This window comes from Streptopelia decaocto (genome assembly GCF_964273445.1).
Source record: "Streptopelia decaocto genome assembly, chromosome: 7".
Taxonomy (NCBI): domain Eukaryota; kingdom Metazoa; phylum Chordata; class Aves; order Columbiformes; family Columbidae; genus Streptopelia; species Streptopelia decaocto.
This window is the reverse complement of record NC_138661.1, coordinates 43,713,904-43,735,743: the sequence shown is the minus strand read 5'-3', so window position 1 is coordinate 43,735,743 and position 21,840 is coordinate 43,713,904. Positions and strand designations below refer to the sequence as shown.

General features: G+C 45.8%; 1 protein-coding gene across 3 annotated transcripts in view; it reads left to right on the top strand.

The window, feature by feature from the left end:
• The window catches only part of PRDM11 (PR/SET domain 11), a 47,246-nt gene that overhangs the window by 5,019 nt on the left and 20,387 nt on the right, over nucleotides 1-21,840 (top strand). For all 3 annotated transcript variants that reach the window (XM_082059184.1, XM_082059183.1, XM_082059185.1), the window contains exons 2-5: nucleotides 13,329-13,447; nucleotides 14,039-14,142; nucleotides 15,021-15,283; nucleotides 16,207-16,274. In XM_082059184.1, the coding sequence (XP_081915310.1) occupies nucleotides 13,332-13,447; nucleotides 14,039-14,142; nucleotides 15,021-15,283; nucleotides 16,207-16,274 (551 nt within the window). In that variant the 5' untranslated portion in view covers nucleotides 13,329-13,331. The remainder of the gene's footprint in view (nucleotides 1-13,328; nucleotides 13,448-14,038; nucleotides 14,143-15,020; nucleotides 15,284-16,206; nucleotides 16,275-21,840) is intronic.

The window sequence follows — 21,840 nt, the reverse complement described above, 5'->3', positions numbered from 1 at the left end:
CGTGTAGGCTTTGGACTTCAGCTAGGCAGTGAAGGTGGTACTAGCACTGGCATTTTTCCTCCTTTCATCCCAAACCCTGCAAATAATAGCAAGAACCTCTGTTTCTGCTGAGAGACAGTCAAGCAATTAAAAGTACTGACACTTTAAACTTTCTTGTTGTGCACCCTGGTCGTTGGTCCACTTGCGTGAGCAGGACAGCTCGTATCTGTGAGAGCTGTCGTTCAAAGGCCTCCTCACTCTGCAAGGCAGACAGGCAGCACACTGGTGTTTCAGGCTCGGAACAGTTCCTCTGCAGTCAGAAGGTAAAAACATTATACATATAATTTAAGGTTTGAGCAGCAGAAACTGGCAGCCTCCAGAGAGCTCAGTAATGCGTACTGCAGAAGGCTGTTCCAGTGCAGTCCCTCGGTCCCGGACAGCCATCAATAAGGGGCCCATCAGAAGGGTATCTGTAAGAAAAGTAATCCAAATTGAGCACGCCCTGATAAATGGCTTAGTTTCTCTGCCCCTTTTCTTCTCCCCTCCTGAGGCTCTGGCTTTGCAGCCAGGCTAGTTTTACGCTGACTGTAGTGACTTGTCCCAGAGGAGGATCTGCCATTCCAAAATAAGTGTTGGCGTTGAGCCCTGCCGGGACTGGCACTGCCAGGGGCTCCGCCAGACCTGTACCACTGTCAACTGAGGGCCAGCTTTTGCTGGTGAACGCTTGACCATGGGTACTGGGGATGATGCATGAGCACAGAGTTGTGAAAGTGAATGGGAGGTGATATGGGGGGTTACCTCGTGCAACAGCTCTGGAATTGCTTTAATTAGCTGCCCATGGGAGCCAGTGGTGCTCCCACCTTGCACAGTAAGAGCTGATGCTCTGAGCATTCTGTCCAGGTGCCCCAGCCAGGTTGTCCCTGTGTGCTGGGAGTGCTGGCCACAGGCTCCTAAGTGTGGATCTGGGTGCTGTGGGCACACAGCACCCGTGGCCCCACGGACACGCTTTCAGAGTGTTAGAGGCTGGTAATTGGAGCTGGTGTCGGGACATCAGCTGTTTCGAGGCTGATAACCAATGTAAAATATTGCCCAGTACATTCCTTTTTAGTACAATGAAGCTTTAGTTTGAGAATGTATCATATAAACTGTATCACAATATCCTGAGTGGGGTTAAATGTGGTCCTTCAACTGCAGACTCAAACAGCTGAACAGACTAGGTGTACACAGCATCTTCCTTGAAAGATGTTGTAAATTTGGTTTGGATTACCTTTCCACTCCTGGCATGTTCCTCTTTACACCTTTCGTTTGTCTAAACCTTGACTTGGTTGTGTCTGTGTATATCAGGAGGTTTTGCTGTTTGGTTGTTTTTTGGTTTTTAATTTCTTCTGAGACTGCTGGAATACTTCACGTGGCCTGTTGCTTTCTTTAAATTGGAGACCTTTTGCTTGGAAAGGCTAATGTGAATGCTAAATATGCCACAGTTTGCAGAGTCTAGTCCTTTTATCCCTTCAGAGGAAATTAGTGAAAACACTTGGAAACTGACTGAAGGAAAAATCAATACCATTGAGACATGAACATAGTTTTGTGAACAATAAACTACCTTCTAGAGTTGTCATGTGTAACACACATAGGCATGCAGATTGTCTTTTTTGAGCTCAAATGAGATCAATAAACTTCTGAAGAATAGAAGCTTTTTAATTACTGGATTTCTCTTTCCTTCATGACTGGGAAGAGAACTTACTTATGTATGGTATGCATGTAAGTTGCTTTCTTCCTTGAGAAATTTTTTGTAAATCATGTATGTGGTGACGGGCCGCTGGATGGGTGCAGCGGTACCTGACCCTCAGTGCAGAATCCCACCAGCTAGCGCTGCATTGCTCTTGGAAAGGCAGTACCTCCATGAGGATGGATCCACTTATGATGTCTCCTGGATGTGTTAAGAGCTAGTACCACGTAAATCAGATGCTAACATACGTACTTAAGGTCTGATGGACTTAACTCTGGTGACTGGTTGGTTTTGTTGGGGTTTTTTGTGGGCTTTTTTGGGGTTGTTTTTGGTTGATTTGTTGGCGTTGGTTTTGGTTTTGGGTTTTTTTTGTGGATTTTTTTGGTGTGTTTTGGGTGTGTTTGTGTGGGGGTTTTTTTGGTGTGTTTTTGGTTTTTTTTGCTTTTTTTTTTTAAACTAGGTCTCATTCTGTGGTCAGGTGTTGAAATGTTGCTTTTGAATTCTTTTGGGGTAGTCAGTGGACTTTTGTAGTCCCTCAGTGACTTGCATACATTAAGTCACCGTGACATGCTCCCTCTTCTTCTGGAACTGGAATCGAATGAGTTCTTGGGCTCTTTCCATACTTCTGCTAATCAGCATTTTTAAAATGTCTGTAGTGTGGAAGACCAGGTATTTCTGTGGAACCCAATGCCTTTATGTAGAAGATGCACTTGAGGAGCAGGGGTTGAAAGACCAGAAGTGCTTGGCCCCTTCTGGAAATTTTTTTGTAGTTAGCTCTGTTACGATATACGAGATCTGACCACCCCGCTTTCTGTGTGGAAGGGAACGTGCAGATCAAATGGTGGTGAATTCAGCACACGGATATCTGATTTCTTGGCAGATCTGACACTGGGAGTATCTGGACTGCTGCCTGCCGAGGGAAAAGGGGGTCGTTGTGACCCATGCTCAACCGGTACTCATCCAAGTGGTGTAACATGAGCCCCTAACCTGTAGACAGATTTACCAGCCCTGAATAATGTCTGTTGTACTGTGAGATCTTATCTCCCTAATGGCCTGCAAGAGGGTACAAATGAGGAGAAATAAATATGTCTCTTGCTTTTGCTTCCTCTGCATTTTGTGGGACAGTTGATTTGTCTTGTTCTGCCTGGGGTGTTTGTTAGTGCTTTTAAAGGACTGAGCTAGTTTGTTAGAATTTTGGGAGCAAATGAAAATATGGTTTGCTCCTACCTGCTCGTTTACCCCCACAAATATTTCCCTTATTGCTGAACAAATGAAGAGAAAGGAGCCACTTGTAAGCCCAAGTAGAGTGAAACCACTGTAACAGACATAGAGGAACCATCATGTAACATCTCCCAACAGAAATCAACAGGCACCAACTAGACAGATGGTACCAAAGCAGGATTCGTCTTTATTTGGTATCTGTACCCACAGATCCCATCTGAATGAGGATCCCCCTGCAGTTGAGACTACCTTCCTACAGGTGTTTGTGCCACAGAGCCCTTACTATTTGGTGTTTGATTCCTGGAGCTTTTGAGTTGGGTGGTGGGAAGGGGCATTGCTCAGCAGCCAGGTGCCTTCTGGAAGTCCAGAGGTCGCTTGGAGGGATGTCATATGACTGTATCAAGGGTGAAGTTGTGCTTTTTATGTGCCGGAATTTAAGGACAGTCTTACAAAAATCACAGTGTATATAAAAGCAGACCAGCGTTTGGCTGTCACCATTAAGTGTGCTGTTGGTTTTGTGCAGCAAAGGGTGTTCTGGTGAAATTCATGGAGCTTTCTGACTCCATGGGGCAGTTTGAATTTCATGCATAGCTTGGCCGTGGCCTACACATGTGTGTGCAAGCCTGTCCGTTCTGTCCGTCCATCCCCTCTAACACCACTAAACATTTAACAGTGGAAGAAAAAGGCAGAATACTGCAGGTAGCCTTTTGTATTTTTACTAGGAAAAAGAAAAAGTCAAAGCTAGAACTTCTAGAAGAGTGTTGAGTGAAAGGCCATCTCATTAAAAGATGGATGTGCTCTCCAGAGGGTCTAATTTAGACACTGAGGAAATATACGTGGAGCTGATTGCTGGCTGGGTGCCAGTCACTGAAGGGCACCGGAGGCTGAAATGCCAGGCAGTGCTGGTAGTGCTGGCACTTCAGCCCGTGACGGTTGGGTTGCATGAATTATCTCTCTGCCTTCCAGCTAATTTTATCCTGTTGATTTTTCATGAATCATTTCCCATCTCTGTGGGTTAGAAATTAAAGTGGAAGTTTGCTAGCCAGAATAGCCACATCTGCTATTTAGAAAGTAGTGTCTGGGGTTTGCTTCCTGCCCACCCCCACGCCTTCCCTTCCCTTTCCCTTTTTACCTCCATCAGTTTCAAACACGTGAATCACCAGTGTCGCTCACCCACGGAGGTTTTTAGGCTGGCCAGCATGCGCAAGTGTGTGCCCTGTGCTGTGTGGAGGGTCCCAGGCGCACAGCGAGGCTGTAGGGACCTGACCGGGGCGCCTTGAATTTTCTGCTGCTGCCTTATAAAGCATTAAAGGCACTCCAGCATCTTTTCCCTCTCCCAGCACAGCAGAAGAGTGGGAGCGCTGCGGTGGCCCAGCCTGCTGAGCGCTTCCTCACTCCAGCCTTTTTGCTTGTCTGCAGAGGGAAGTAGGAGGTCGTTCAGGCAGTAAATTCACATCTCTGCTTTCTAGAAGAGCATCTGCATGGTGAAAAACTTGGCTTTTCCAGACCCAAACATAGCTTCCCTTTGTTGAGTTGTGTGTGCTTGCTTGCAATCAAGGCTGCCATCTGGGCCAGCGGCAAGGAAAGGATAAGCTGATTGTCCAGAAGTTGAGCTCCATAAGCAGGGATCCAGGGACCCGCATGGGAGTTGCATAGCCTGGGTCCTGCAGTATAAGCAAAGTTTTGCTGGCAGCTGTGCTTAGGAGAAAGCACATTCCTTTGAAACTAAGTGAGTGCTAGATAAACAAGAGGAGGTCTCTAGCTTGCTGATGTTCATTTTTAATCTGTCTTGGTGCATCACAGCAAATCTGGGAGACTGGAAGAGTGATTGCTTTGGAACAGTTCTGAAAATGGCCAAGTGGATGGCCAAGGAAATGATAGGTTGGGTAGCATGATACCAGTCCTGGGTATAAAGTAGTTCCTGCTTGAAACCTGATGTTATGGAAAGTGTCTTGTACTTCCAAACAAGTCTGATGTTGTCCTTTGAGAAGCTTACTGTTGGTTTAAAGAAAGATCTGTAGGTGTTCTATATTTAGGTATATAAGGCAGATAACTCAGGGCATGAGAACCCAATTAATATATAAAGCCAAAGAATATCAATAAAATACGAGTGGCTTAGGATGTGAAGGTAGTGATTGATAGAGAGTCAGCATCCAATAAATAAACTGAAGTGGCAGTATAAACAGTAAGGAGGATGAAGGATACTCTAAGCTAAAGGACAGTATTAGCACGCTAATAAATCAACCATTTGTGGATTAACTTTAACATGAATGCAGAAAATAGTTTTCCCAAAGATCGAGGCCCTGGCATTGCTGCCTGAGACGAGGGAGCAAATAATACAGCTATTTTAAGCTAGAGCTTGATCATTTTACAGAAGAGTCTCTGCAACATGATATGTGGAGACTGCGTTTTCAAAGAAGTAGACTCGATGACCCTTCCCTTCAAATGACGGGAAGAGAAAAGCCAATTCTGCCTGACACTTACTAAATGATGCAGAAGAAAGCGTAACTCACAGCTGGCAAAATGTGTAGATGAAACAAGTTTTGTGAATTGTAGCTATTGATAGGGGCAGGACAGAGAAATATGGTTTGTTTGTTAAATGGACCCACTGAAACAAAATCATTTTCGTGCAGACAAGTGAAGAGTTATGAACCTGGAAAGGCATGTCCTGAACGTGATCTGCAAAGGGAGGGCTGTGTCCCAGATTGTGGGGTCAGAAGGGGCAGGCAGGTTTGGGGAGCTTTCTGTGCCAGGTCTGGGCTGGAAAAGACGGCTGTGATTTTGGACACACAAACGGGGAGGTAATGAATCAGGGTGATGAGGTAGTTTTATGTCTGTAACCCTTATGTTTATTTCAGATGCAGTCTTGTATCAGTGTGGCTTTCTGGTGCCAGCATCTTAAAATAATGTAGAGAAAATTGGAAGAGTTACACAGAATGATGAAAATGATTGGAAAGCTGAGAAGATGCTGCATGGGTACATATCCGGAGCTCTCCTATGTATGTGTTTTTATTCAGTGCTTATCACTATTTCTATCCAAACACCTTTCAGTAGTGCTTTAAGGAACTAGACTTACACCTCCCACTTGGTTGTACTCTTATTCTGTCCTTGGGGAGAAAAGCATTGGTGGAGTAGAATCTTGTTTTAGTACTGGGGTTTTGTGGCTGTTTATTTTAACTTCATAAATGTAGGTATATATTTACATTGAAGAAGCCAAAGGCAAAGAAGTGCAACTGGCAGTTCTGACCAAAGATGGTGAGGTTTGTTACAGCCATTAACCTGGGAAGCAATTCTTTCCATTTGCTCAAAGCAACATCCCAACACGCTGGATATTGCAGCCTTTCCCACCAGGCTGCAGGGCCCTTTGAAAGAACTGCTGACTGGTGCCCAGAACTAGGGAGATTCACATATAACTTATCCGTGATGGGGATTAACAGTTGAAATGAACTTCTGATGAAGTACTGGCTTCTCGTAGTGTGGCTAGACTCAGATGGAGATTTTGTCCTGTTTGTAGGCAAAAGGTGAGGGCACATGATGTACAGAGGATCAGGTTGACCTAATTCTCCTTTCCACCCTTAAACTATGAATCTGTGAGATCAACACAGAGAGCCAAATACAGCAAAAATTAGAAATTTCTGGTTCAAGGGAATTATTTTTAATGTGTTTTCAAAACACAAGTCATTTGCTTACTCTTTCAGCTGCAGTCAATTGCTGCCAAGGCTTGGTGGTGTACCGCACTGTTTGAGAGGTTCAGGCTTCATGGGAGCTTTACTTGGGTAGCATCCTGCTGTACAAGTATGTCCTTACTCAACACTTAATGTAGAGAAGTTTCACCAAATAATATCCAATTAGCAAAGATTTGTGCTGATCCGTGATGCTGCCTTCCTATTCTTGGATCAAGAAAGGGCAAATGCTCTGAACTGCCTATGATGCAGAATTTTGTGTCAAATCATCTACCTTGACTAGAAGCCACCATAAGACAAACTTAAGTCTAGTTCAGGGATTGTTTCAGGGGTTCTTTTCCTATTTCCCCTCTGGAACACATCACAGAATCACACAGAATGTTAGGGATTGGAAGGGACCTCAAAAGATCCATCCTGAAGTAGATAATGGCAGGTTTTGATGCCATGTTTTTTCCAATGAACCATGCAAGAGTGACAGTGTGAACACATCTCTTATCCAGTTGAAATGACAGGAGGAGTTTCAGATTGGCAAATGGGAATTTCCCTGTCCCCGGCATTTTGGGGGTCGGGATGACACCGGGAGCTTGGTGTTGTGGCACCCAGATGCTGTTTGTTGTCTCAGTTACTGGTCTTGAGCAAGTTGTGGAAAACACTGGGAACTCTCAGCTGTAAAATGAGTTTAAGTCTCATGGTTTTGAAGCTTACTCTCCAAGCTTCTTCAGAAAGCTGCAGCAAAACTTGTGGTGCTTCCAGGTATCTTTCCTGTAGTCCTGACCTTCAGCATTTTGAGAATGCAAAACTCAAAGAAAATGTTTCATACTTGTGGTGAATTTGTGGCTACCAACCGTAGTGGAGTAGTTGGCAATGATTTCAACAAGTCCTAGTCGCAGCCCAGTCTCTGCTGAAATCCTGCATTGTCCATGCCCTGTAATTTTCACTAATTAGGTTTGTATTTGTGACTGGCCCAGCTTGTCTCCAGCTGTGCAGGCTGCATTCAGCCCTGCTCTGCGGCTGTCGGGGAAGAGCCCTGGGCTTGCATCAAGCTGGGAGGCAGGTCATCAGGTCTTGCCCTGCCACCAGCCTCTACCGTGCCAGGACATGCCAGGCAGAGGACAGCTTTGCCCCTGGGAACATTGTACTTCAGGAGGGAAGGTTAAACCAGTTCTGTGGCAACTGTCCAGGCAAAAGCAATTTTCTCAGTGGAACATGGGGTTAATGTCCATCTGTGGACAGCAGTCCTCCTCTGAGCAAACTGATTCTCCCTTTTTTTTTTTTTGTGGGATCGCTCGGTGTTTGTATGGGGTGAAAGCGTGAGCTGCGTAGCCAGACGGTACTTCATAAAGTGACCTGAAGTGGCTGGCATGGCTGAGGACCTTGGTAAGTGAATTTACCTCAGGGAAAACAGTCAGCCTGGGTCTTTTGTGGCTGTTTTTGGGGGGAGCTCAGAGCCTTGAATGCTGTGCTTTATTCCCCCTCCTCGGCTCATCAGTAACCAACTGTTCTAGATTACTATTTCTGGTAATAATATGCAACTGTAGAAAAAGCATGTGAATTCAAGTCCATCTTTCACCATGGGCCTGCACTTTAAAATGTGGTACAAGCTGTGCAAGATCTTTCTTAAAAGAAGAGGGGATGACCTCCAGGAGGCCGACAGTGAGAAACTAAGTGAAGGAGCTGTGTGCTGAGGAGGGCATGGATTCCTATATGGCTGTTTCACATGCAAGAATGTCCCAATCTGGGAAACGTGCCAGTAAAACGTAAAATTAAAGCTCTGTTTGGAGACTGATCCACACAGATAAGAGTCTGTGGCTGTTAGCTAATAACTGCAAGAAGGGCAGTGATAAAGACGGCATACTTGAGGACAGGAATTCACAGGTTCGTTCATGCTTAACCCCATTTGGATGTTTTTTTCCTGCATTAGAGATTAACAGCTTAGATGTTCTTGTGTTTTCAACTTCCCTGATTGTGAGAAACATGATAAAGCCACTGGAGATCTTAACATGTGTCATACAGAAACATGACAGGTCCTTTCCCACTTTGTAAAGAAAACAGGAGAGGCTGTGTGGCACTGCCTGTGAACCCGGGGGTTCCTCTTTGGATTTGGAGCAGTCACGCTGGTGTCCAGGGCCTGCTGAGGGGCATTGTGCCTCATACTACGACTGCCTTTGCTGTCCAAAGGACTTGATGTTTTGTGCAAACAGCACCTGGATCTTTACAGCATCCTTCTCACCCTGGGATTGTCCTGATGACCACAGGGACACTCACATGGGGGGCTGGGTGTCCTCTGGGAATACCTTCAGCAGTAACCAAGGAGCCTGCTCTGCTTATGGTTACATGGTGCTTCTCCACATCATCTGAAATCTTCAGAGGATCTTCATATTTAGAACAAACATAACTATAAAAATTGACCAAAAAAAAAAAGAGCGAAAAGTGCAGAATGTGAACTAGACTCTTGTAGTTGTGGTAAACTAAAGGGGGAAGAGAAAGGGCAAGAAAGAGAAACTAATTGGCAATCAAATTAGGAAGAATTAAAAGCAGCTTTAAATACATCAGAAACTAAGAGAGTCCTCTAGCTAGTGGAAAAACGAGATGATGGTATCAGTTACAACAACAGCATAATGCTCTGTTGTAGTAGCTTGGGAAATTACCAAACAGCAGCTACTACAGCAGTACAGCTCTAACTTTGCTGTTCTGGCTAACTTGCTTCCAGGGATTTTAAAAGGGCTGGCTGAGCAGCGCTCCCTGGGCCATAAATACTATTAAAAAAAAAAAAAAAAGTGTATGCAACAAGTTAGACTGAAAAAAATGTTGTGTGTTGGTCATAAACAAGTCAGCTAGGATCAAGTCTAATCTGAACAAACTAGAATATTAAGCTACCTGAAGTCTGGTGCTAGCTTCCAGTAAAATAATTCAATAGTTGATTGAGATTGGATTGATCATCATTTATAGGGGTGTTAATTGTAATAATGAGTCTGTACAGATTTTTTTTTAATAGGTCTTTTCTAACATGATGTGATTTTTCTGATGTTGCTGTAATTTTGCTTGATAAAGGTAAAAGTGTTGGTATGTCTTGTTTAATGCACTGAAGTTGTGGTACACGTCATGGGAATAAGCAGCTAGAGTGATTCAATGTGCAACACATTGTTGGGGAGGGTCCAGAGGAGGCCACCAAGATGATGAGAAGGGTGGAACACCTCTGCTCTGAGGACAGGCTGAGAGAGTTGGGGTTGTTCAGTCAGGAGAAGAGAAGGCTCCAGAGAGACCTTATTGCAGTCTTTCAGTACTTAAAAGGGGCCTGTAAGAAAGATGCAGAGAGACTTTTCAGCATGGCCTGTTACAACAGGACATGGGGTAATGGTTTTAAACTAAAGAAGGAGAGATTCAGTCTAGACATGAGGAAGAAGTTTTTAACAAAGAGGGTCATGAAACACTGGCCCAGGTAGTCCAGAGAGGTGGTAGATGCCCCATCCCTGGAAACATTCAAGGCCAGGCTGTATGGGGCTCTGAGCAACCTGATCTAGTTGAAGATGTCCCTACTCATTGCAGGGGGGTTGGACTAGATGACCTTTGAAGGTGTCTTCCAACCCAAACTATTCTATGATCCTATGAATAAACAAAAACATGACTAAATGAGAGGTCACAGTGTGACAACAAAAGGAGAGCCATTGCTGGTAGTGTATTTCTAGAAGTGTTAGTTGGGACCTGTTTTTTTTGCTTGATGCTAATCAAGAGGTGGGTGTTGGTCACTTCTCCCAAGTAATAACTGATAGGATGAGAGGAAACAGCCTCAAGTCGTGCCAGGGGAGGTTTAGATTGGATATTAGGAAAAATTTCTTCACTGAAAGGATTATAAAGCACTGGAACAGGCTGCCCAGGGAAGTGGTTGAGTCACCATCCCTAGAGCTGTTTAAAAGAAGCGTAGGTATGGTACTCAGGGACATGGTTTAGTACTGGACTTGGCAGTGTTAGATTTACAGTTGGACTAGGTGATCTTGACCTAATTGATTCTATGATTCTAAGTTTGTCGGTGTCCTGGAAGAAGATACAAAAGTTAATTTGGATGATGTTTGTGGGCAACACAAAGTCTGGGCAAGTCACAAGTCATGAGAAGAGTCAAGTTAGTGGTGGACCTGTGATCGTGTGTATGCTGGACGAGACAACAAAGAGTCATGTGAATGTCTTGAAGCGGTCACCTCGTCACAGAGCAGGTCGGAGGGCTGGTGTGGGGTCTTTGGTGGCCTGGGAGCTGCTGCAGGAGCTGGGGCTCTTATGGCACCGTGGCACTGAACATGAAACCCCAGCTGGGCATGGTGGCCAGAAACTAGATGCCGTACTTGGACACAAACGTGGAAATCCTGAGCAGGGACAGGAGGGGGTCTGTCTCGGTGCAAGGTGCTGCTCCCATCTGCACACGAGTGCTGCAGCCGGTGCTGCGCAGGAATGTTGCTGATAAGTTGGAGGGAGTTCAGGGAGGACCGTGAGAGGGGAGCGCTGCAAAATGTGCCATGCAGTAAAATGAGGAGCTCAGTGTGTAAAATAAAAGCTGGATTTCTTCTTGTGTTTTGTTTTGTTTTTCTTTCTTGCTGGAGGTACACTGTAGTTTAACCAGGAGCTCACTGAAGGAAGCGCAGTGGCGGGCTTTGTGCAGGAGGTCAGACTGCACCATCACAAGGTCTCATTCTCCAGGAGGGAAGAGCGGGAAAGGAAAAGCCATTGTCTCTTCAGAGACAGATGTCTGCATCTTTTCCTGCTGAGGACTTGGGAGTTGTGGACATTGAAACTCCAGGTGCCTTGTATGCCAGGCTTCCCAAATGGGTGGGTTTTCTGACAGAGATCACCTACCCCACAGCTCGCATCTGCCTCTTTGTGCCAGCGCAGGCCCCACAGCTAACCAGCTGGGGGGCAACACCTGTCTCTTCTTGGTTTTTAACATTTTAGCCCTCACCCACCTGCTGCTTTTTCCTCCTGAGCTGTTTTACTGCAGACTGGTCAGGAAATACCTTTCTTTCTCCTCTGAGAAGGGTGGGTAGCCTCTGCCCACAGCCCCGGCCAGTGCATGGGGACAGAATTGGAGAGCTTCCCTCTCGCTCCGGAGAGCACAGACCAGGGGCTTTGCCTGCCAAAATCATGAGTCTTGCCTTCCCCTTAATATCATTTTCCTTCTGTCTGGCTGTGGTAATTCTGAAAGAAAATGCATCTTGTTTTAGGCATCTTGTAAAGGCTTAAAAGTGCGTGTGTTTGCATGTATCTAGTTGTACTTGTACTGAGGCTTTGCTCTCAGAGCACTATATGAATATTAACTAGTGCTTTCTTGATACCGGTTTGATAAAGTTCTTTCAGGCTGCACACTGACATGTGAGAAGTTGGGCTGGAAAAATTAATCGTTTGTCCCTCGGCACACAGAGGAGCCACAGAGACTGGGAATAGCGTTCCTTCTTTCTGTAAACAGCGCACAAGTGCAGACCAGACTTACATGGTGCTCAGTCCCGTACAAGCACATGTGGAATGAGAAAATTCCTGTCTTCATGGGTTTGTAACCTCAGAACACAAATTTCTGGATGTCCAGCACCGAGTTGCAATGGGGACAGGCTCTTCCACCAGCTCCCTGAGAGGAGTCTGCTCAGCTGCTGAGGCCGCTGGGTTGGGCGCTGCAAGCATGCAGCATCACAGAGTGCGCCGTCTGGCAGCAGACATGGAAAGGGGATCACAGGGGACTTTGGGGAGAGCACCTGTGAAGTCTGGCCCATTTGGTATGGTGCCTGGCAGCAGCCAGTTTACGTGCCTTGGAGGAAGTCTTAAAGACGAATGCAGTCAAGAGATGAGTTGCTCTGCTTTATTACTGGTCCAGGCTGGGTTGCTGTGAAGCTTAGTGGTTGTTCCAAAAATCTTAATTAAACCAGTTCTGAATTGTCATCACTCACCGTATCAATATTTTCTCTTCCACCATCCCACGATGGGAGGAGGAGGCAAGTGTTACATTTTGGAGCTTGCTGTCCTTACACATCATTAAGTGGTTCCTGGCTCTTGTGTTGAGTTGAGGAAGAAGCATTCTCATTGCAGTGGCTTGTGTGCCAGAAGGGTGGTGGTAGCTCAGTTCTGGTCATCACAAAGGACAGGAAGGTTGAGAGCATGACTTATGCAATTTTGGTGGAGTCCTGCAGGGCGCTGTAGGCACTTACCTGTTTGTCGTAGGTGTCCGAAGCACACAGAAAGCTCCATCTGCAGGGGTGTAGTACACTGCGCGCTGTTCCCAGATGGAGACTGCATATATTATATTTGTAGACAAATCCTGGTTCCTGATACGACCTGCATTCCTCTTTGTTGTCCTTCTGTCCCTAAAGACCTGCTTTGAGGTAGTGGTGCTCCATGTTCCCATAATGCATCCCACACATTCAGTCTTAAATTCCACATGCAACAATTTTAATGGGCGCTGTGAAGCATACTTCAGATTCCCTGTGCCTCAGGTTGCTCTGTGGTGTCTCACACTCTTGTCCTGACCTGCGACTGAAATGGTATTTCCTCCCTGGCTTGAGAAGGGGTTTCCAGCTACGTGCATGTGTAGGTGCCCCAGCATCTGATGGCGGCTCTTGGTGCTGGAAGGGAGCCTGGTCTACTGGCTCTGTCCTGAGCTCGGGGAGGAAGGCTGTGGTTCCTGGGGGAAGAAGGTTGTGATTTCCTGTCCGCTCATTTTTCTCCTCCCTTCCTTCATTTTTTTTCAGAACATGAGTGAAAACTTGAAGGACTGTTTGATCCAGACCCAGGCTTCCCTAGGGGAGATGGTGACGATAAAAACAGAGGCTTGCTCTCCACGCCGGGAACAGGAGTACGGACAGCCTTGGTATGCAGCCGAGCTTCGGTTTGATGTGCTTTAACCCTCTTCTCTCCACTTCTCACCACAGCTTCAAGTTGGTTTTGAGGGATGCATATGAACCTATCAAAGTTATTAAAACCCTCCCTTGTGAGGTTTGCCTTGAGGTATATGACAAGGATCGTCAACTAATTCACATGCTAGGCACGTGTCTGCTGGGTGTGGTGGTTCACATCAGGCCTCGCGGTGCTGTGTACGTTGAGGGTTGTGCTGTGCCTCTGAGCAGCACGTTTCTCGGGCTGCAGCAGAGCCGTGCTGCCTCTCTGTGGGTGGGATTCCTCTCGGCCGCTCTCCTGCCCGTTGTGGGATGTGCCAGGTGTGTGCCATGCATGGAGATGCTCTAGCTGAAGCCAGAAGCTGCTGTAGGCTTTAGTCTTAAGCCATCTCAGGTACCACCTTTTGGCAGGGTGGATGGCAGGGTGGATGGCAGGTTGAACCATTTCTCTGCTACAGGTATGGGAACTTAGACAGTTTTTCAGACCCTGTTGCCTCTGTTCCCTTCTGTGTGCAGTTCCAACATCTTGGTAGGTTAATGTCATCTTTCTGTTGTTCCCTCCCCAGCTCTGGAAGGCCTGACCCACCGTCCATGGAGGTGGAGCCCAGGAAACTGAAAGGGAAACGGGATTTGATCATGACCAAGAGCTTTCAGCAAGTGGATTTCTGGTGTAAGTGTCTTGTGAGTGAGGGAAACGCAATGCCACAGCTGGTGTAGACTTTGGTCTTTCTTTGTTGACATCCTGATGGTTTGGGATGTGTGTGCTCTTCTGAGAAGACTGGCACATTTCTTAGGGAAGCTGTTGAACAAAGCAGTTTGTCCATCATGGGGCTGTGCAGTGGTAGGGAGGTTGGTCAGAACTGCGCTTGAAACAAGAAAATACACATGGAAAAATCCCAAGAGTTAAAGGCTTGAATTTGGAAACTGCAAAGGGAGCATTACACGGATGCTAAATCTTTCCCTTCCCCCGTACTCTGGGGAAGAAAGCTGGTGCCAGTAGTGTTGGCATACCTACAAAATACCAAACTGTAGTCCTGAATCCCTGTCTGGCCACAGGGCAATGCTCTATCTCTCCAAAGCACAAAATGAGGGCTGTTTGATGAGGGTATTTGTTTTTCGGGAGATTTGTTTCAGTTCCCCTCTGGTGTGTGAGGCATCAAACCTTGTGGCTAGGAGGCACCTCTGCTACTCCAGGGATGTGCAAGGGCCCCTAGCCTCTGTCTCTGCAGACAGTGATGGCGCCTTTCCCTGCGCATGTAGGTGGTGGTGGTGAATCTGTGTAGGGCACCAGGGCTTGCACAAGCACAGATGTTAGTTGGGCAGCTGTGGGTTGGGACAGAGCCCATGTTGAGAGACGTGGTGAAAGCAAGTGAGCAGGCAGTGAAGCATCTGCGTGTGTGGAAGCTTTGGAGAAGGGGCTCGGCCAGGCTGGAGGAGGAGGAGGAGCTGGGGCATGCTGTCCTGAGTGCTGTGTGTCCTACGAGCTGTGTGAGCTTGTACGGGCATCATGTCTGCCCGGCCTAACCCCTGCTCCCCTCTCACCCACAGTCTGTGAGTCCTGCCAGGAGTACTTCGTAGATGAGTGCCCGAACCATGGCCCCCCAGTGTTCGTGTCTGACACCCCAGTACCCGTTGGCATCCCTGACCGGGCAGCGCTGACCATTCCACCTGGAATGGAGGTGGTGAAGGAGCCCAACGGTGAGAACGACGTGCGCTGTATGAACGAGGTGATCCCCAAAGGTCACATCTTCGGGCCGTACGAGGGGCAGATCTCTAGCCAGGACAAGTCCGCAGGATTCTTCTCATGGCTGGTGAGTGATGTGTCTCCTCAACGAAGCGAAGCCTCAGCCATGCAGCTCAGAGCTGGGGGACTTGCAGGCCTTAGCCATCTTTCCCCTTCTCTGAAGATCCTTTGCGGTAGGCAAACTCTGACCTGCCATAATCATCAGTGGCTTAAGGGTATAGATATGTGAAAGGAGACCAGGTGTCATGGCGCCTCAGTTAATTTCACAGCTAGGGGAAGCAGAGCTTGCTTCTCCTCTCCCTCCCGCCATGTTCTTTCATTCCCTACTCAACCTCGAGGGCTCCTCCAGTACCTTTCTCTGCTCTGGTCATCATTTTGAAGACAAAGGAAGGACTGTATCTAGAGATTGATTGCAAAGCTCTTTCAGGGGCCTGCAGCACTCTGTCCCAGCCTTCTTGAGCAGAGCAGGTAGCCCAAGAAGCCAGGAAAGAGGAGATCCAGTCCATCAGGAGCTGATCTGTGTGCAGACTCCAGTACCAAACCCCATATTTTTTTACCCCAGTACTACAGGCCTTAGCCAATGATATAGAGATATCAGTAGATCAACAGATATTAATTATTAGGAAAAATGACATGGAGGACTTGAGTTATAGGGGGTAAAAAAAATGAGAGCTGTTGACAGAAAATGCTGCTCACACTTTTCTGTCTGTAAAATAAACGTGTGTCTCAGCCCTGTCCTGAAAGAGAAGCTAGCTAATCTTTTACATCTCATGAGTGTTAACAACTTTATCCGCTGCATCCACAGTTCTGTGTTACAGATACTTCTACATAGGAAAATGCTTCCTAGTTAGTACTAGGAGAGCTGAGATTCATTGCATAGAGTTTCATGTCCTGACTTAAGGCTGGAACTGAAGTGGTGATTTTGAGATTCATAGACCTCCTGTCTGGACCAGCTAGCTGACCTGCTGCATCCCTTCTCTTGTTCCACAGATTGTTGATAAGAACAACCGCTACAAATCTATCAATGGGACAGATGAAACCAAAGCAAACTGGATGAGGTGAGTCCAGTTCTCTTCTGCCTTCCCTTTTGGGGCTCTTGTCTTCCAGAGAGAGGCCATCAAACACTCCTTGTTATTTTGTGTGACAGAAAAACAATCCAAAATGCCACAATCCCTTCTGTAAAGGGTGTGCTTGTGCTCTTTCAGTATTTATTGTGAAGAGAATCCTTTGGAGTCTGATTCAATGAAAGGAACTAAAACAAGGATGTGTGTCTGGAGGATGGCTGTTTTCTGGAATGAGGACAAATTATAAAGATGATCCTATTTATCCACTCTTACAAACACTGACAGGTCTCACTCCATGATTTTTTTTTTTCCTTTATGTTCAGATATTTGCAAAATGCTTTGCGTTATCCCAAAGTTAACATCTTATTTTGTTTGGAGTTTTTTTTTCCTTTGCCATTTAACAGACATTGAAAGAGGTGCTTTTTTTTTTTTCACCTTTTTGGGCTTCACTTGAAATGGTTGTCTGTGGTGGCTGCCATTGGTTGTGTCAGCTTTATTGTGTTAGGAGAAACATGAAGTCAGTTGCTGCAGCTCCAAATGCAGAAATCGTGAATGGGCTTGCGCTCCCTCTGCCGGCCCTGGGACTCAGTGGAGCAGAACCCAAATACCAGTCAGTACTGAACGGGAGTGGGGCTGGCTCTGGCTGGTTAACTGCAGCAGGAAGGGAACATGTTCAGCCATTGATGCGATGCTTCAAGTATTGGCATGTGTGTGCAAAACGTAGGTCACTCTTGCAGCCTTCTGAGGTGGAGGCAAAGCACTGAAGTGCCTGGTGCGTATGGTGAGTCACCAGAATGGGACATGGCTGCATAATGTGGCCCATCCCACATTAGGACCAGTCCTACTTTCAGGTGAGAATTTTGGAAGCAGTTGTTGTCAAGGAGGCATTTCATACCAGAGCGAAGTAGCGTGGGAATTAACCGGTTCATTGGCCTGGTTGCCTAGGATTTTGAGTTGTCACTCACTAAGGGAAGAGAGAGCATGAAGTATAGTTAGATGCAAGGCTGACGTAGCTGGTCAAAGCTGGCTGCACCACTTTTGCTTCATTTGAGTCTTCACATGGATAGCAGCTGTTTGAGACTTAGTGTTCATAAAGTTCAGCAAAGGATCTCATTTTTCGGTAAGAATTCCAGCTGTTACAGTTGTCCACTACTGAATGAGAGAAAATGCTAGACCTGGGCTGAGGCTGGAGTTGATATTCCAAAAAGAAGCAGTGGTACAGTGGACAGGTAGGTGCAGGGACATACGTCTTGAAGTAAAGGCTGCAAAGTTGAAAAATCGGAGTAAGATTTTTCTGCTTAGGTTTGGATGTTTATGTGATCTGGATGACAATGGAACTGGGCAAAACCAGTTTTGCAAAGCAAAAATCTTATGATTCTTCCTAGTGCCATAAACATAGGTTTGATGTCTGAATTTAAATGGGCACTACTTATGGTCCCAGCACCAAAGAAAATAATGTTCTTGCCTAAACTTGTATTTGCTGTGGGTAAGTCTCAAGATGAGTTTGGTCTAGGCCATTCTGTACAGCCATGAAAGGTGAGGAGGTTACAGTTTTGTGGAAAGGCAGTGCTTGTAACTCTTGTGGGGAAGGATGTATCAAAGGACCTGTGCAGGCTATACCAGTCTTACTGATCTTTCTGTTTTTACTCTTGAAAATTGCTTCTAATAGCAATATTATGTAGAATCTGACTGACAGTTCAAATGGAGACGGTAGTCCTCAAAAAGCGTTGGGTTTGTTCGTTAGCAGCTTTCAAACAGAGGTGCACTTGATACCCTGTGCTAGGACATTGCCTGTCACGGAGATGACCCACAGAACCTGCACTTCCAGGACGCTGTAGACAGCGCTCTTTTTGTTTTTCAGATGGTGCTCTTTGCCATCACTCACAGATGGAGTTCTTTGCAAAGCAGATCTACTCACCCTCTGGGTAGGTGGGTATGGCACGGGGAGGGCAGCTTGGGCTGACTCCTCTCTCTTCTTGTAGATCTGGCTATTGTTTTTGTTGTTTGACTACCACATCCAAGTCCATTTTCATGTTCCCACTGAGGACAATGTGTACACTGCAGCACTTGCTGGTTTAATTTCAAGTGGCTGTTTACCCAGGGCAGTGGCTGACAAGGAGGAAGGAGTACAAAGCATAGCAGATGGCATGACAGCGGTGACATCCTCTTGCCCTTTCCCTTGTCAGTCAGTCAAGACAAACTCCTGATGCTGGGAGCATGTTCTCCTAAGTTGGCTGTTGGCACAGGGATAATGTACTTTTCATCTCTGTCCGGAGCAGAGCGCTGTTGTTTCCAGTGCTTTATGAAACTCCATGGCTTTGACCTGCAGAGGTGTTTGCAAACCTCTTCCTCTTTTTTTATTTATCTGAGAGCTCAGGGTGATTGATAACCATGGATCATAGCAAACCTCAAGTGAAACTGGTGCTTTCTCAGGTGCAAGCCATAAACTGCTGCTAATGGGAGTTCTTGGGGCTTCTGAAAGATTGCACAGAATCAGTTGTTGTTCCTGGTTATGTTTGAGGAAATTCTCAAGGATCTGAACAAAAAATGAAGGTAATTCAGAAAGTTCAGGAAAAATCCCTCTGTGTGTATATCACTTGGCCCAGGCTGAGATGCAGGATAGGAACCAGCAGCAAACTGGTGGTGCCCGATGGAATTGTTGGAGTGAAGTGCCTCATGTGTGGGGTTTCCAGACTAGTTTTGGCATTTGTAGTCTGTGTCCCTTCTTACATGTGAGTACCTGAGTTCTCAGGCTTTTGGCACAGTTCAAATTAATCCTTTCCCTCAGCCCATGTGAAAAGGCTGGTGCAAGACTTCATAACTTCTTTTCCTCTGCCATCCTCTCTGCCCCCTTTCCTCTCCAGACATGATAACAAAGAGTCACGGGGAGCAAGACTGTTTGTATGTCTTCCTGTGTCTCCTTATAATGGAGATGCCTGCGATTTATCTTCATACAAGAATACAGCTTGGAAGGGAGTTCTGGTCAGGCATTCCAATGTCCTCCTCAAAGGAGAACCAACTTAGATCAGTAGATCTTTTAAGTACTGAGCTGGTGTTTCAACTTTAACAAGACCTTTTAAAAACAAAAACTAAGGAAAAAAAAAAAAAAGCAACCTAAAAAAAAAAAGCCAAAAACCATCAGAGTTACTGTGGCTGCCCATGTGTTCAAAGGGAGTGAAAGCCTCCAGCATATGTACAAGTCATTTCGTTGAACTTTATAAACAGTTCTCTGTTACCTTGCAGCAAGTGGAACAAATGTTCTTATGCAGTACAGACCAAAATTTTGCAGAGCAAAGGGATCCTAAAGTACTTCAGGACTGCGATCCCTATAAAAAAAATTTCCCCAGGGTCTGAAGTGGTTATATGCTTGCTTCTTAGAGGCTAAGAAAAGTGGAGTCAGCTGATATCTTTGTGGGGTGATCATTAAGTGCCCACTGTTCACATAGTTTACAATGTCACATTTGTTTTTAAAGAAGTAGCTGTACAGTCTTGCACTTTCAGATTGACCTGGGCTGAGATATGAATTGTCAGACCTACAGCAGTGGCTCCTCTGGGGCTTGCTAAAACCCACACAGCATCCCCAGAGAGGAACTTCCAAATATCAGTGGCTGCTCCTACAGGCATCCTGCGTGCTAGAGGAAATGCATGAGGAGAAGAAGATCTCTGACAGTAATACTGTCTGCATTTTTATAAGGAGGAAGTTAATGTGCCTGCTGGGAACCTAACATTAATTGAATTCGTGATTAAAACTGGCCAGAACTCATTACTCTTTGCATGGTGAGTTTGCTGTTGGAATACTTAAGTTATCTTAAATAGTTTTGACCCAAGTCATGCTGGAGCAAATGAGGAGAAACCCTAAAATCTTTATATCCAGATCTGCCACAGTTTGTCCCGTGTACTGGAAAAAGGGCTCCAATTTCCCGTCGGTGCAGCTTAGCTGGTGACAGCAGCTGTGGATTCAACAAAGAAGGGGTGCAGGTTTCCTGACCCCGCGGTGTCTCTGAGCAGCTCTGGAGAGACTTTTGCTCTGCAATCTCACCTCTACCCGGGGGCGTGTTGCAAAATACCGTTGCTCCTTTTTACTAGAGCAGCTTCTCAGTGGAGGTTTGTTTCCACCACACGGAGGCACTGATGGTACTGTGCAGTCCAGGGTACCTGCATAGAATATACACGACGTCCTATTTTGCTGAATGTGGTAAAAATCAAACCATAAATGTTCCCTTTCTCAATATTCCATGTAGCCTTTTCCCTCCTTCCAGTGTTCAGCTGGGAGAACTCCTTTTTCCTTTTAAGTTTGGGTGGTTTTTTTTTATTTTACACTGAGGTCAGTGTAGCAAGTGCTTTGCTGGCTCTCCATCATTTCATTACCATCTTCCCTAAATGCTCCTTCTATCCAGCCACAAATGAAGCTTCACCAAAAGAGGAACTCAGGGATACATGTATGTTTGTCCCAGTGAAATGCATCTATGCACTTATCTGTATGTGGCCTGGATTTGAGCAGCATTTCCTACTGGTTCTTCCAGCTTTGACCAAAGTTGACGGCTTCTGACACCCCGATGGAGGGCAGCAGTGTCAGGGAGATTCATTAAACAGCAATGTAACAGCATTAAGGAGAAACTGGAATGACATCAGACAAGGGTCACACTGTCTTTCTGTAGGTTTTTCTTAGTCTGCAGCCCACAAGCACCTTTCACATGAGAGCACCCCAAACCACGTCTCTTCTGCTGGGCCGTGGCAGCAACTGAGAGGTGCCAGCAGGGACATCGCAAACGTGGGGCAAGGGGGAATAATGCTGAGGCCTTTACTTATACCAGCTTTTCAGAAAGTGTTTTGAGGTGGCTAAAGTCTGCCTCTGAGAGACAGGCCATTCAGATGAGATTTTAGCATTAAATGTAGTTCTTTAAAAGAGGAAGGTCTGAGCTATCCCAGCCAGAGTTTGTTCCCCTAACATTGCAAAGATGCTAACTTTAATGCTGGTATTACTAGTTGATAACATCTTTGGTTTCATTTAATTTGGGACCATAAGCAGAAAGAAAACTAACACAATGGGAAGGCAATAGGTTTTCCCTCCCACAGAGTCACTTTAGTTACAGTTCTTAGGTGTCCTAACCATTAAGATGTCTTATTTCCTGTATGTTACATCTTAATATCCTTTTTAAATCTCAATTCTAGGCTGTAGTGACAGATTTTTGGGGTGGTTTATATTAACACTGAAGTCTTCTGCCTCAGATGAGCATTATGTTCTCTACCATAACTCCATGCCGATGTAGACTTCTACCTGAGAGCTTCATTTAAAATATTAAGAACTACATGACATGGGCACCAAAAAGGTTGACCTTTTTAAAAAAGTTTCCAACATCCATGTTTTTAATTGTTTGAAGATGTGTAAAAGCAGGTTATTGTAAAATGTAGCACTAGAATAACTATTTTGGCATTTCACTCTGCTATAGTGCAAATCAAGGCATACACTAAGTTTTCACAGAAGTTCTGCTCCTCTGTGGCCTCTGATCTCTTCTGTGCTGTTCTGCGTGCTTGTACGCAGGTGTCCATTGCCCAGGCT